Source organism: Muntiacus reevesi, chromosome 1, assembly GCF_963930625.1.
Source record: "Muntiacus reevesi chromosome 1, mMunRee1.1, whole genome shotgun sequence".
NCBI classification, from domain to species: domain Eukaryota; kingdom Metazoa; phylum Chordata; class Mammalia; order Artiodactyla; family Cervidae; genus Muntiacus; species Muntiacus reevesi.
In genome coordinates, this window is record NC_089249.1 from 109,636,252 (window position 1) to 109,652,255 (window position 16,004).

General features: G+C 45.6%; 1 protein-coding gene across 9 annotated transcripts in view; it reads right to left on the reverse strand.

Annotated features, from left to right (window-relative positions):
- SLC44A3 (solute carrier family 44 member 3) overlaps positions 1–16,004 on the reverse strand; it is an 82,899-nt gene that overhangs the window by 38,513 nt on the left and 28,382 nt on the right. For all 9 annotated transcript variants that reach the window (XM_065908371.1, XM_065908359.1, XM_065908353.1 and 6 more), the window contains 2 exons: positions 12,261–12,447; positions 1,784–1,949 (listed from right to left, as the gene is read on the reverse strand). In XM_065908371.1, the coding sequence (XP_065764443.1) occupies positions 1,784–1,949; positions 12,261–12,447 (353 nt within the window). The remainder of the gene's footprint in view (positions 1–1,783; positions 1,950–12,260; positions 12,448–16,004) is intronic.

Here is a 16,004-nt window from a genome sequence, read left to right on the forward strand (position 1 = left end):
CTTTGCAAGCACGTTTTACATTTGAATTACTGAATCTCTCTAGATTTTCATGGCTCAAATCAGCCTCCTCTCCCACCAAATGCACAGAAGATAGGCTTTTTGAGGCTTCTCCAATCTGCTCACCGCTCATTCATCCTGTCTTCAGTTTTCAAAATTTGACTGATGTTTCTTCATTCATTCGTCCGTGCTTAGTCATGTCCTACTCTTTGCCATCCCATGGGCTGCTCTGTTCGTGGGATTATCCCGGCAAGAACACTGGACTGGACTGCCATGACGTTTCTAAGTTGTGATCATCGCCTGTCTCCTGCTCGCCTTCTGTGTTTATGCCTTCTTCATTTTCTCATGATTTCGGGGGAGGGGAGTTAGAGTGGGGGAAGACATTAGGAGATACGTATATACACTTCACGAGAGGTTAAATAAAAAGCCCTCACTGAAAATGTTTTGATTTTGTGTGACTAAAATAGAACAAAATCACTGCTATCAGAGAGATGTGACCTGCTGCTGGCCAATTTGGTTAGATTAATCTCTGCTCCTGTACTCAGGAGCAAGAAGCACATATCACCTCCTCCGAAGGCACAAAAGCTCTCAGGGCCAAGGGCTATAGCCTTTCATGTGTCTGACAGGGTCTCTAAAGAAGGAGGCTCCCAACAGCACCTCTGCAATAAGACCCATGGCACTCCTTGTCGTCGGAAGGTAATTCTTCTACAGCATGAATCATCCCTAGATGACTTTCTTAGCCCCATGAACCCTCATGTTTTTCTGCCCATTTAGTCTGAGGGATTAGAGGAAGACCAGCCCCATCAGAAGTAAACTTCCTGTTCTGAGTCCAACCCTGTCATTGCACTGGCCTTGTTCTTCTTGCCTGTGGTTTTATCTGCCTCATAGAGAACCTCACAAACACAAAAGAGGTGAAGAGTTGAGAGACGTATGTGCATGCGTCCTCAATTATTTTGATGAGGTAATGGAGGATAAACACTTATATAAGTATCATAGTGAACAGAAAAGCAAGAAATGAATTCACTAGCATTTAACTATAAGAACATGAATTGTATTTTATAGTTACATACAGTCCCCTTAGGATTTAAAACTGCTTTCAAAGAAAACATTCTCCTCATTTTACATAGGATTAAATGATGCTCATAGAACTTACTGCAGTGTGTTCCAAATAGATCAGTAATTTTTTTAAAACTTGAGGTTAGTAAGAATGGATATTTACAGGAGAAGTCAACCCTTTCTTCTGAATATCATTCAGTTCTAAGAAGTTTGATTACTTCCGTGTTTGGCTTCCTATTGGATTTTCTAGCTTAAAGCAAAAGAGGATGGAAATGTGACAGATTTAAGATATAGTATTCTTTTTTACTGCTAAATAAACATCTTGCCAAATTTTTTTTGCCTAACTTTTTAAAATTAATTTCTATTGGAGTATATAGTTCCTTTACAAGGCTGTGTTATTTTCTATTGTACAGCAAAGTGAATCAGCTATACGTATGCATTTATCCCCTCTTTTGATGGATTTTCTTCCTATTTAGATCACCATAGAGCACTGAGGAGAGTCCCCTGGGCTATACAGCGGGTTCTCATTAGTTACCTACTTTATACACAGTATCAACAGTGCACATATCTCAGTCTCTCAATTCATCCCACCATTCTGCCTCATTTCGAGCTTAGTCTTTTTCTCTTGCCAATCTCTTTTGAGAGGTCATGTCAAAATTCCAAAATATCTTTTGAGACACACAACAGGAAGCACATAGACAAATCAACAGCAGTAACACGCTAGACCTACCTGTTAAAATAACACGTCACCACTGTCCCAGCTACAGTCATTTGTTGGCATGCAAGGATGAATTCACTAGTCCAGATGAGGCCAATTAAATGGTACCACCACATATACCGAATGCCCGAAAGAGGCTTATATTCCACTTGGCCACCTTCAATGACCTGTGCAGCTCCTAAAGTTTAAAACACAAACATGCTTTATATTTGTGTTTTCCTAAGTATGGAAGAAGGTTCAAGAGGCCATTCTTCCTCCATTCTAGACTTTGGCATCACACGAAACACAGATGTCAACGTCAAGTTTGCTTAAGATCTTCATAGCAAAACTAAAATTGAGAATCCACATTTAACTTATGAATAATATTAACAGTGATGATTATGATAACTGGTAGGCAACTTGAATAAGATGACACTTATCTTCTAATAGTCACCCCACTTTACAGATATGAAAACTGAGGTTTGGCAGAGTCAAGTGACTTTTGCAGTCTCACTGCTCATAATTAGTGGAGGAAGAATATAAACCTGGACACAGTGGACTCTAAAACCCATGGTTTTTCTATCACAACACTTTGTGATGCAAACAAAACTTACGTTGATGAAAGTTATGTTATAGAACCCTGCCTAGGACTGTGTTATAGAATCCTGTGTTATAGAACCATGCTTCACCAAAAATTTAGACTCAATAAAGAATCTTAATTTGTTCGAAAGGATTCATTTCAGATTTCAAGAGCAAACTCTCCTACTACATTTAAAATGGCTAGTGGGACTCAGTGTTAACCTAGATTCAGATCTCAGCTTTATCCCTTTTTGGGTAGCCTGGGGCAAGTTATCTGGCCTCTTGGAGTGTTAGTATCCTTATCTGTAAAACCCATTTCCTGATAGTCATTCGAGAGAGAGTAGAATGGGTTTACCTGGTGAGTACTGGCCCACAGAAATATCAGTCCATAAGTAATGATGATTTTTATCACTTAAATTTCAGGAGCACAATATTATATTTAACTGAGGCCAGTGAGGTAACCCCAGCAATGCTCTGCCATTCACTGACCATGTCCTACTTTATTTGCTCTCATCTAAAGAAGTCCTTGAATTGGCTCTGCAATTCAACTCAATTCCATACCAAATCAGAGTTCTGCAACTATACTTGATTTCTAGATGTTCTCTACTCTGTTTCATTTTATTATTATTAGATTTTTTTTATGTGGACCATTTAAAAAAATCTTTATTGAATTTGTTCCAATATTGTTTCTGTTTTATGCTTTGGGTTCTTGGCTGTGAGGCATATGGGATCTTAGCTTCCCAACCAGGGATCAAACCCATACCCCCTACACTGGAAGGCAGTCTTAAGCACTGGACCACCAAGGAAGTCCCCAGATGTATATTTTAAATAAACCACTATAAGAAAGAAGATGGCACTTTGGTCTCTGGCAAAACCTACAACTTGAAGAACATTTAAAGACAGTTTCATACTAATATTTCCTTTCATAGCTATAAATTGCTCCTAGGTTCATAATTCATATGTCTTTAGACATTCACAATAGGGTCTGAGCAAAGGAAGTGGGAAAGATAATCATGTTGTAGAAGGAACTAATTCCGCAGATGAAGGCTGGTCTTAGAAACTCCTGCTCTGTGTTCTGCTGAGCAAGAGTCACATTGTGAGAAATACTAGATCAGCTTGTTTAACAGACAGAAGTTAATATTTTATTGAACACTGGATTCATTCTGGCTTGGAGGCAATCTCTATTTCAGGTAAGGCGCTAATAAATGCTTACGCATTTCCAAAATGGATGTGTTTCAGAAAAGCATTCCCAGTCCCAAAGGAGGTGGCCCCTCATGACTGACAGGCACATGTATGTAGTAAATCAGGTGAGTGGAGACTTGGAGAGCCACTCCTGGAAGAGTAGAAGTGATGGGGCCAGTCAACATGCACGGGATCACCAGTGACAGGGACACACTGCAGTTTGCAAGCACAGGTCTACAATATCACACTTTGGATGAAGTTTCCAAAGAAGAGGAGGGACGATTTCCTCAACAGACAAAAGGCAAGTACATACAAAGGCCTTGGGTGCTAAGGAGGGATTGTGTCTCCTTGGGGCTGCCAATGGCACACTCACACACACCCCAGCCTGGGACACTGATGGCAGCAGTCAGCAAGCGGAGGATGGCTAAAAGGGATACATCAAGATCCGTTTTGGCCGCCACACTCCTGGCATTCCTCAAAGAAGCAGAATGCATAAAGATATTCTTGACTGGCCACTTGTTTTTGATCATCTTTACTGAAACCATTGACTATTTATTCTTCTAGTTCAGTTATACCAGGCTATTTACAGACTTTCCTTTAGGGTAGGGTTTTTCAACCTCTCAACATAGCATATGGCATTTTGGATCACATAATTGTTAGGGGTGTGAAGTGGGGGAGTTGCCCTATGCATTGCAGGATATTAAGCAGCTTTCTTGGCCTCTACCCATTAGATGCCAGGAGCATCTTCCCTCCCCTCCTCCAGTTAAGACAACCCAAATGTCTCTAAACATCATCAAACTGCTGCTTGATAACCACAGCTTTAAGCAAACATTCTCTAAACAATCGGGAGCCCTAGCTTGAGGGAGAAGCTTAAAACACAACTGTGGGTGGGGCAGGTGTGTTTAGGCACACAGGACTGCCCTCTCCTGGATGGCTAGGTTAGCGCAGGCAAGAGCCTCCCATCGAAGTATCAGTTGCTTTGTTATTAATACTAACACATTACAATACTGTTACCACCATGTGTAGCTAACAGATGCTAACGGGAACTGGATCCCAAGACGAGATTTGATCTGGATCCCAAGATGATTTTGATCTGGTGGTTAAAACAGCACTGAACTGGATGAGGGCCTGGTTCCAATCTCGGCCTTGACATTTGTGATAAGCAACCTGGGCCTCCGTTCTCTAACTGTAAACATGAAGAAGGAAGACAAGATGAACCCGGGGCAACGGTTTACACAGTTTGAGAGTCACACAGACTGAGATTCATATATCTCTTCTGTCTCCTAATGGCTGAACAACCTCAGGCAGGTTATGAGGTTGCGGGGCCTTTTAAAATCTCTGTTTCATTGTCAGTAATCTGAAAATACTAATACCTACTCTTCCTTTCCTTGTTGATTCCATCCAGTCTCATGGCTCTAAATACCATACATGTAGCTGTTATGAGGATTAAACAGGCAGTTGCTTAGAATATTAAATAGAAGATAAGATTAGCTATAATTGAAGTATAAGCAGATATGATTTCAGTTGTGAAGAAATATTTATTTAGCATTCTAGATTTATGCTGGACGTCAGCTATTAAGGGAAAAAAATGAAAAAGGCAAACAAAAAAATCAGAAAGAAGATACAATCAGAGTGAATATCAGGAACTCACATGCTACTACACTAGTTTATTCACCTCCCCTTCTTCTGGACTGTTTATAATCTCTCCTCCAATCTCTAACTAAGAGTTTTTTTCCCATCCTCATGCTCAGTCAGTGACCTCACTTTTGGTTTCTCTGAGAAAGCTGAAGCCATGGGAGAATCTCTGCAAGCATCTACTCCATCTCTCAGCAGCATGCTTGCGTCCATGACTGGACTGCTGCTGCTGCTAAGTCACTCCAGTCGTGTCTGACTCTGTGAGACCCCATAGACAGCAGCCCACCAGGCTCCGCCATCCCTGGGATTCTGCAGGCAAGAACAGTGGAGTGTGTCGCCATTTCCTTCTCCAGTGCATGAAAGTGAAAAGTGAAAGTGAAGTCGCTCAGTCATGTCCAACTCTTAGTGACCCCATGGACTACAGCCTACCAGGCTCCTCCGTCCGTGGGATTTTCCAGGCAAGAGTGCTGGAGTGGGTTGCCATTGCCTTCTCTGATAACTGGACTACCCCACCTTAATATGATAAACTGTCCGTGATTCTAAGGTCAGCCCCTGCACTAGATCCCCTTTCTCATCTACTTGAAGATACCACTTCAGAAAATTTCCCTCTCTTTCTTGTTTCCTTAAAATATTCTCTGACTGAATCACTTTTAATAATTTCATATCTTAAAACCCCTACTTCCGAGCTCCCTTCACTCCTCCAACTTCCTTCCTACTTCTCTGTTCCTCTTCACAGCCAAATTTCTCGAGGTTGTCTCCTACTCTTTCCAATTCTTTTTCTCTTTCTCTTAAACCCACTCTAATTGTGATCCACTCCCCCACACTGCTCTGAAACTGTTCTGTTTCACTTCCATGCTGCTAACTTCAATGGTCAATCCTTAGCTCTTACCTGACTGATCAGCAGCATACGACACATTCAACATTTCACCCCAATTCCGTACAGCACGTTATTCTCTCGCTCACTAGTTGCTCCCTTTCAATTTCCTTTCCTTTTTCTTCCCCATTTCCAAGACCTCTTAACATTGACATGCCCCAAAGGACAGTCCTTGGATTTCTCTTCTGTCTGCATGCATTCAAATCTCATGGTTTTAAATACTATTCATGTGTTGCCCAATTGCCAAATGTAGACCTCTAGCTGGGCCTCTCCAGAAACTTCAGACTCAAACCGTTAACTCGCTACCCAACATGTCCACCTGGATGTCTAAAAGATATTTCTATCAACACAATTAAAAATGAATTTTTGCTCTTCCTGGAAGATGTTCCACTCAAAGTCTTGTCCTGTCTCAGCTGATGGCCATCTCATCTTCCAGTTGCTCAAGTTAAAAAACCTCAGTGTCATCCCCAACTCCTCTTTCACATTCTTTATCTAATATCAGGAAATTCTTCAAAATAGACACAGAACCTGTACGTCACAGCATGTCCACCATTACAACCCTGTTCTAACCCACTAACACCTCCTCCCTGAATCACTGCCATGAAAATGTGAGTCAGACCATGCCACTCTGCTGCTTAAAATGCTGCAATGACTTCCTGTCTCAGAAATAAGGTTCTGTAATGGCCCATGAGGCTCCGGGATCTGACCCTGTGCTCCCTCTGACCCCAGCCTGAACCACGCTCCCCCCAACCACACTACTCTGGGGAGCGGCCTCCTGACTGTGTCCCCAGAGTCTCTGCCTTGCTGTCCCCTTTGCCTAGAACACTTCCCCTCTTTTACATAGACTCACGGCTCTGCCCTCACGTCCTTCAAATCTTTGCTCATAATTATCTTCTCAACAAGGCCTTCCCCAATCATTAAACTAAGAACTGGAGCCCCCTCATTAAGCATTTCTTGTTTTAAAAATATACTATGAAAATGTAATAAATGCTAGAATACATTTAAGATGTCTGAATTTTACACAGTTTGAGGGTCCCTTGATAAGACAAAGAATACAAGGTTAGGTAGTCAGGTACTGAACTTTGCAAGAGTTCTTGCAAATGAAAGACCCTGAAGTTTAAGCTTTAGGGGCTTGAAGGTTAACTTGTCTCAAATCTGATTTAAAGTGTTATGATAAGTTAGTCTGACAAGTGTTATGGCAAAAAGCAGAACAGGTTAATTGGGGCTCCTTAAGCATTTATTCTGGAGTAGGAAATGGCAACCCACTCTAGTATTTTTGCCTGGAAAATTCCATGGACAAAGGAGTCTGGCAGGCTACAGTCTGTGGGGTTGCAAAGAGTCAGACATGACCGAGCACACACAGTCTAGCACAAGCATTTGTTATTCTTCTCTGCTCTATTTTTCTCCTTACCACCTATCAAATTTGAATATACTATAAAATTCACTGACTCATTTTATTTAATGCTTATCTCCCTGTAGCCTCCACACTGGAAGGAAAGCTGTATCTCCAGCATCTATAACAGGGTCTGATATAGTAAATGTCCAATAAATACTTGTTCAGTGAACGATTGCACGAATGAATGAACCAATCTTCCTCAAGTAATACATCGTATCAAAGAGATTTGAGACAACTTTCAGGAAGTCTTCCTAGAGATCATCGTCATAACCTGGAGGAAATGCATCATGCAGCTAGCTATAAATTTGGGTATTACAAGCAAGTTTTAAAGCAATTTGAAAGACTGATATGTTACTAACAATTAGTGTAAATGGCAGTTTCTCAAGGAAGACAGTGCAGCTGATTGGGATCATTTCTCAAATGATGCAGGCCCAACTTAAAACAGTCCTATGTTCTACCACATTCTGTGCACTTGGCCTCTTCCAGCCAAGTGGCTTGGTGTCCTGCTGACACCCAGCCTGCCTGTGCCTCCCACTGCCTCAGCTTCTGCTCTGACAGCACGGGGATCAGGGAAAAACAGAAGAAAATCTCATGGCCATCATGCCTGGAGTTTACCTAGCTCTTTCTGGTATACATCACATTCAATACAACATCGATGTGAATTCACTCCCTGACTCAGCACACACTGAACTCACTCAAGGGCTGTGCACGAACCTTAGAGACAGAAAGAAAAAGACACAATCCTTGCCCTCCAGATGTTCATTCTCCTGAGGGAGGACAACACACAAGTCATTATCTTGCGTGATTGTTTAGAGGTCTCATCACCACCTGACATAACATATTTATGCTCTTTTCCCATTCCCTTCATCTGGTTCACTGCTGTATCTCTAGTTCCCAAGCCACATAGCAGGCATTCGATGAATAGTTCTTGAAAGAGTGAAGAATATACAAAATGTAAGGAAAAAGAAAAGAAAGAGCTCAGTATGCTTGGGCAATTTATAAGAGAGTTTTCAAGAAATATATTGAAAGTGAAAGCATTACTCATTCAGTTATGTCTGATTCTTTGCAACCCCATGGACTGTAGCCCGCCAGGCATCTCTGTCCAGGGAATTATCCAGGCAAGAAAACTGCAGTGGGTTGTCATGTCCCTCTCCAGGGAACCTTTCTGACCCAGGGATCGAACCCAGGTCTCCTGCATTGCATGCAGATTCTTTACTGTCTGAGCCACCAAGGATAGTTCCAAGAAATACATTACTCAAAACAAATCTTGAATAATGACTCATTTTCCCAAGCAGTGATGGTCAGAAAGTTGGGGTGAGGCTTAGGAAGGGGAGAAGATTCTAGACTAAGGTCACAGCAGGTGCAAAGACCCCTAGATGTTCATGGAGGCTGCCTCCCTGCACACTTCCCCACAGGGACATAAACTGAAAAGCAGGAGCTGTTTCAAGTCTCTCCTGAGCAACCCCTCTTCCCCTGTCCCTAGGACAGGGCTGGGCTACTAGGAGGCTTTTGTGAAATAACTTCAATTATCTTCTAGATCTCTGATAACCTAAAAAGAGGACAATTTTCTTTTACACTGTGTTCTCAAATATGCCAGGCAGAAAACAAACCACAAACCGGAAGTTAGTACTAGACATTCCTTTGTTGACATTAGTTCCTAATATAAGAAATACATAGGGCCCCCTAATTGCAAAGCAAAGTTCTGGCCCCATTTCAGCCTCCTAAGTTCCTTATGAGGCAGCCTGGGGAAACTACCATTTGTCTACTGCAAAAATGGGAAAAAGGAAGCCCAGATTAACATTCAAGGAAGGCCAGGGTCAGCCTAGATCCCTCGGCCCTTGACGGGAGTCCCTCTATCTGATCCTGCTGCCTCCTTTCCAAGCACCTCCTTTGCCTTTCAGCACGCTAAGCACGTTCCTCTGAGGATAGATCTCTTCTGACTGCAGTACCACGGGAAGAGAAAGCCACCCCCAGCCCAAACGGGCCCCTTTCTTCTACTGTTTCAACTCTGAGGCTTCCTGACCACCTAATGATAACTGAGGGTCATCAGATCATCTGGGCTTTTTCCAACCTGCCAACCGCATCTACTGGATTCCCAAGGTTATTACCGTGTTCCTATAACTACTTCTTCCACTGGATTCTAGTAATCACTGTCACACTGCTGGTAGCATACAAGTCCCAACTGACTAATTACTGTCACTTCTGGGGGGCTTGTCATTTCTTCTGCTCCACTGAAGTAATCCCCAAACAAGCCCGAGTTTGTCAACTAGTTAAGAGACCTATTAACAGTCACTAGAGAAACAGCTCATCAAAAAATGGCAAAAACTTATCAACCTAAGTTGGCTTTTTCTGCATTTTTTCTTTTTTTACACAATAAAGTATTAACTATTCAGTCACGTGACACAATAAAAATCTCATCGGATGAGGACACCCCCACAACACTGGGGGCTTTGGGCGGAGACTGGAGAGTCTGGGGGCTCTGTGACTGCCTGAGGGGTCATGAGATGAGACAGGTGCTACGCGGGCATCCCTCACCACCCCCATCACCTGGGCATCTGCTGAGGGAAAGTGAGATGAGACAGGTGCTGCGCGGGCACCCCTCACCCCCCCGCCCCCATCACCTGGGCATCTGCTGAGGATCCAAACAGCAGCAGATGACCTGCCCAGGCCCAGAGCTTGTCATCCTGGCACTGTATGAAAAGGCCTTTGAAGACAAAGGGAACTCTGTGCACCACGCTGGGCCACAGGTGAGTGGAAAGGAGAGGCGGGTGGCCTGGTTTCTATGCTGCCCAACCCTGGGGAGGAGGGAAGGCGTGAGCTCTGTCAACACCAGGCCTCCTGGAAGCCTGGTATCTACCAGCTCACAGATTCCTGCAGCAGGTCCTGGGCACCCAGTTTCCTTTCCTGCCCTTCATATTTATTTTTATTTATTTGGTCTGGTCTTGGTTGCAGCATCTTGTAACTGCAGTACACAAACCCTTAGTCGTGGTCATGTGGGGTCTAGCTCCCCAACTAGAGATTAAACTCTGGCCCCTGCATTGGGAGCAGAATCTTACCACTAGACCACCAGGGAAGTCCCTCCTGCTCTTCAATTCATCTCACTTTTGCTCATTTATCTGCTTCCAAAATGGCCACGCTTTAATACATAACCTTCCAACGTGCTGCCTTCTACCCTATAGAGCAGCCCACTCTGTCCCCGGCCCTCCTCTCAGCCCTGGGGCCCAGGCTGTTTAATGCTTCCCAGGCCTTGGACCCAACTGGGGCCTAAGAGGGAGAACTGAACTGAAGAGGCACCCTGCTAGCGGATCAAGTCAACCCCCCACCCGAACTGGCCTTGGGGCATGATCCTCTCCACCTGGGCCCCCAACTCTCAGGACCAGCTCTCGTCTTATCCTCTACGACCAGGTTCTCTCCTGTGCTTGGACATGACCCCACTAAGGCCCTTTGCTTCTTTCTGTACTTCCTGATCTTCTGGAAATTTCCAGCCCATCCTCTGAGAAGCCTTCCCTGTCTCACAAAGTCGGCTGGAGCCTCGCTGTGGTACTCTCACAGCTCCCCAGATCTCTCCTCCTGTGATGGTCCTCTACCTTTTCCATCCTCACTGCGGGCAGAGGCCACCACTCTTCCCCACTGCCTTGCCAGGACCTTGTCCCACAGCCCTCACCTAACATTTGTGCAGTAAAGAAAGAACAAAAGAATGTGTCCTGCTCCAAACCATAGAGACAATTCCCTTCACCCAGGCTCACAGCCCATAATGACAGCAAAGTGGGCAACTGTGCCCTGGAGGCTGGAGGAGGAAGGTCCCTCCCTGGGTCCAAGTCATGCTTCCCAAGGCCTCACGTCTTCCCTGTGGTTCTGGAGGACGAGGGCTCAGCACCACAGCCTACCACAGTCAGAGCGTCAAGTCCTGCCACCCCTTGGCTTCAGCCCCTAGCGTGCCATGTTGCCCTCTAGTCACAGGCTGCAAACACCACATTATGGGCATAGCCTGCATCTGCCAGCCAGGCTCTGTGGTCACAACGCTGCTTCGACTTGAACGGACAAGGCTCAGGAGACCCAGTTTGATTTCCTAGCCCTGTATCCCAGACATAGGGACACGTGAGGTAGTGGAAAGAGCACAGGTTCTAGAGCTAGAGCTGTTCTAGAGCTCTGCTGTCAGCTAGCTGGATGGCCTTCAGCAAATTACCTACTAGAACCTCAATGCTCTTGCCTATAACTTGAACACAACAACACAGGCATCAAAAGGGGGTTGCAATGCTTAAAGAAGAGAATATAAGGAAGCACCTAGTACAGAGCTCAGAATTCAGGAAATTTTCAACAAGTGTTCACTTTCCTGCGGGCACTGAGGCCACTGTCTTCCTATCTGACCAGGACTAAAACTATATTGAGGAAATGAGCTAGAATGTGATTGTTCAGTGCTGCCCCAGTTGAGACTTCCAACTGTCTCATGATTTCTGTTCTTTCATCTTTTCTTGGTAACAGAACATCTTATTTTCAAACTGTGCATGGCTGCCCCAAATGAAACAGCCTTGTCTTCTCAGGAGCAAGGCAATGCAGAGGTCTGTGTGCACTCTCATTAAATTTAACTGGTTCTTCTGAGACAGCAACATTTCAGAAGGGTCCTCCCCCCCCCCCCCCCACCCCACATATTGATACAGTAGAGGGAAAAGAATTTCCTGCATCCCCCCATGACAGAGCCCCAAACACCATCACTGCTGCCACCACCAGAGGCCTCAAGCTGCATGGGAAGTCTGGTCTCTATAAAAACAGGCCAGTGGTTCCAGAATGCTGGGGCCTTCTGTGCCTGACTCCAGCATCATGGACCCCATTCCCATGGCCCTTACCTGCAGTCCCCAGGCTCAGGAGCACAGCCACCCAGAGGACCCAGAAGAAAATGAGGATGGTAAATGTCCACAGTGGCTGGAGCAGCAGGAAGGGAGAGCTGCTGATGGCTTTATTTGTGACTTGGAGAAGTTCAACTGTCAATTTGATCCTCTTTCTGAGGACATAAATCAAGATGAGTAGAACTGCCTGGTGAAAAAGGGGTTAAATTACTCAAAATAATGCAGAACTGAGACAACCTTAAACCTTAATATTTTACTGACATCTCAGCAAATAGCTCTCTTAACACAGTCACCCCCTACTTTGTTATAATGGAACAGACATGTTCTCAAGTACTAACTGAGCATCTATCATGTCCTGATATTTATACTAGATTCTGCTGGAACAATAGTGGACAAGACAGAGCCCCTGCCCTAAGGAGCTTGCAGTCTGTCAGAGAGAGAGAGAGAATAAGGTCCTCGGGTGTCAGAGAACTGTCTATTTCTTTTTCCCAATAGCACCTAACATGCCAGAGAATGCTGAAGGACTGCAGAAGGGCAAGGGGCCTCAAGGACAATGCTCTTTCCTTTGGGTCTCCTTCTACTTCTTCAGCTGCTGTTTCTCGGGATCTTTTGGGTGGTCCTCCCTGCTCTTTTGTGGTTATAGCATCCTTCTTAGATGCTTTAAACTTACAAATAAAAATCTCCAGGGAATTCCCTGGTGGTCCAGGGGTTAGAACTCCCTGCTCCCACTGCAGAGGGCACAGGTTCGATCCCTGATTGGGGAACTAAGATCCTGCAAGCTACGCAATGCTGTCAATCTAAAATAAAATCTCCAACCTCACCTTTCTCTACATGATGGATGAGTAAGCACATCAGTTACTGACCAGGCAGTGGGTATCCTACAGTGCGTCAAACTCAATGTGTCCAGAACAGACTTCATCATCTTCAAACAAAAATCTATTTCCCCCGTATTCCCTACTCCAGGGGTCCTAATTTTTCTGCACTTTCCAAGAAAAAGTTAGGTTCCTCTCTTGCGGACTTCCATCTTACCCTACTGTAGCACTCAGCGTACTCTACTGTGGATGTTTATTGCCTGCACGGTACATTTCTGACATCAAGCTTCTAGAGGGCAGGACCATCGCTTATTGTCAAGGGCTGGCAAAGCGACAGTCATAGCACAATCTCAGTTTGCTGACAGAGCTCCCAGTCTATTCTCTCCTCTCGATTCCCACATTGATGCCACAGCCCAAATCTCATCTTCTCTCTCCTAGACCCCCAATAACCTCATTACCTCTGCTTTTAATTCCCTCAACCCCCTACTCCTGACCTCATCCCTCCTCCAACACAAGCTAAAGGGATCTTTGTAAAATGTGCAGTCAAGGATGTCCTCTCCCAGATCAAAATCCTTTGACATTTCTCCAGAGCGCCTGGATAAAGACTGAAATCATCACCACTGCAAATCAGGACCTCCCCGGTCTGGCCCCTTTCTGCCGAGGGAACGTCCTACAGGCTCCTCTCTTGTCCGTGTAACCCAGCACACCACCCCCGGAGCCCAAGATGCCATTCCTCTTCCCGGTGGACTCGGGTGTTGCTGCCCATGAGGATCTCATAGTCAAGTGGAGGGAAGTCAGGTGAAAGAGGAATAAAATGTGCAAAACCGCTCCCGGGGCTGAAGGGCCCAGTCGTCACCCAGCTGTGGGGACTGGCCTGAGGACCCAGGGAGGGATGCCTGGAGGAGATGTTAGAGTTGTGAAGGCTGAGTAGGAATTTTCATCTCTTGTGTCCTCAATGCCTAGCACAATGAGGAAGAGTGACTTCGTTATTTTACTAAAAATTTTAATGAGGTAAAATGATATAATCTTTAGGCAAATAAACTTGTAGCCCCTGAGTGGCTGGTAGCTCCTGAATGGAATGCTAAAATGTGTGTATTCAATATGTCTGTGTTTTTCAACTTAAATATGTGTGTGTGTGTGTGTGTGTGTGTGTGTATGTGTATAAAAGGTTCTCCTTATGTTCAAAGTACACATGAGGACACTGACCAGAACTGAAGAGTTAACTATCCCATTACTCCCTAGTCTTAGGGAGATCAGCATTACCCACTGGGGACCCTGCTAGGGGTGTGGGGTGGGCAGCAGAGCTGACTTACCACAGGGGTCAAGCCTCTACTCCCCTTTCTGGGCCCTAAGCTGCAAACGGCTGCATCTCAGCCTGCGCCCCTAGGCTGACACCCTGAGGTGAGCAGTCAATGCCATTCATCCTATTTTTGTTGCTGCTACTGAGTATATTGAAACCACTGAAATAGCATTCCTAGGCAGCTCCCCTCACAGGAAGGAATCTTGCCCCATGCATCATGTCATGGCATTGCTGGCTCTGTAATTCACTCATGGTGGGGTGTGTGCTGGCTGTGTGTTTTTTCTGGCCAGCTCCATTGTCTAGGGCAGGGCCCTGTGCAAAACAGGTGCTCAGTAAAAGGTGATGGTGACAAAGAGTCTTAGGGATCTTGTTAGCACAAGCTCCCCAGAAGCTGGTACTTGGCAGAAACTACGTAGCAGGGACACACGTGGAAATGAATGGTGTGTGAGCCGTGGTGCGGCTCCTCCCTCTCCGCTCACAGCCTCCCCTTTCTCAACCCTTACACCCAGTGAAGAGACTCCCCTGACCCTGGCATCTGGCGGCCACTGATGGCTCAGTGTGCGAAGACAAAGGGAGCCCTGCGGAGGCTGGGGAGGACAATGGTTGTGGGGGGAGTGGAAGGAGGTGAGCTCCCCCGGCTCCCAGCCCTGCTTCTCCCTGCTGCTTGTGCCCAACAGCCCAGCACCTGGCCTGGGTGTGGGGGGCTTTCTTCTCCAGCCTCCTGCCCAGGCCCCGGCTCAGCCATGGGCCTGGACCCAGGACAGACCAGGAGCTTTGCTTTATCAGATACGTGCTCCCTGAGATGCAGTTCATGTGAGGAACCCAAACCTGACACCTCCCTAGAGAGGAGAAAATGTCAGGCCTGCGTCAGATGTGAGAACCCAGGTATTTCCTTAAAGGAGAGAGCTGAGTTGGTGAGAGAATCTGAGGCTCTTACGAGAACTGAGTTGCTGAAACATTTAATGGGCATGTGAAAACCCCTGACTGTCATGCCTCCATGATATAATGCTTAGGAAGCAACACACTAAAGGATGCCCATGGGCCGCCTGAAGCCAACCCCTGAGCCTGTCCAGGCCTGTGATGCCAGCACCACCATCAGCACCCAGGAAGTGGCCTGAATGATTCTCAGTTGCCAACCATCCTCCCCCAACAACCTATATCGCCAGGCTCAATATTCTATGTTTGCCTGCTCTCAGCCAGGGAATTCACTGGGGAGGCAGCAGGTTCTCTGCAAACCAAATGAAGCTAGTGGCCGGCAGGTTTGGAGACAAAGGGCTCTCTGTGTTCAAGGGCAGTGGGAGCTGTCACGCCTTTGGGAGCAAAGCATCCACTGGCTAGAGGAGGAAGGGGGGCTCTTCTCAAACCAGGAAATAGCAACTGTTACAAGTCTGCCTCCCCCTCCACACTGTAGTGTTCACCCTATAGCTGCCTGGGGGTGAAAGCAGTCCTACTATAGCAAGGGTAACGGATCAGCAAGGGTAATGAATCAACTTCTGAGATGGCAGAAATGACCTGGAAAGAGGTAGGATTGTTTTTTCACTTTTTGAGGCTGCAATGCATTCCTACACAGGTATCTCAAATGAAATGTGAAGGCACTAAATGTGTATGTACACTCACCACATTGCTATGTAT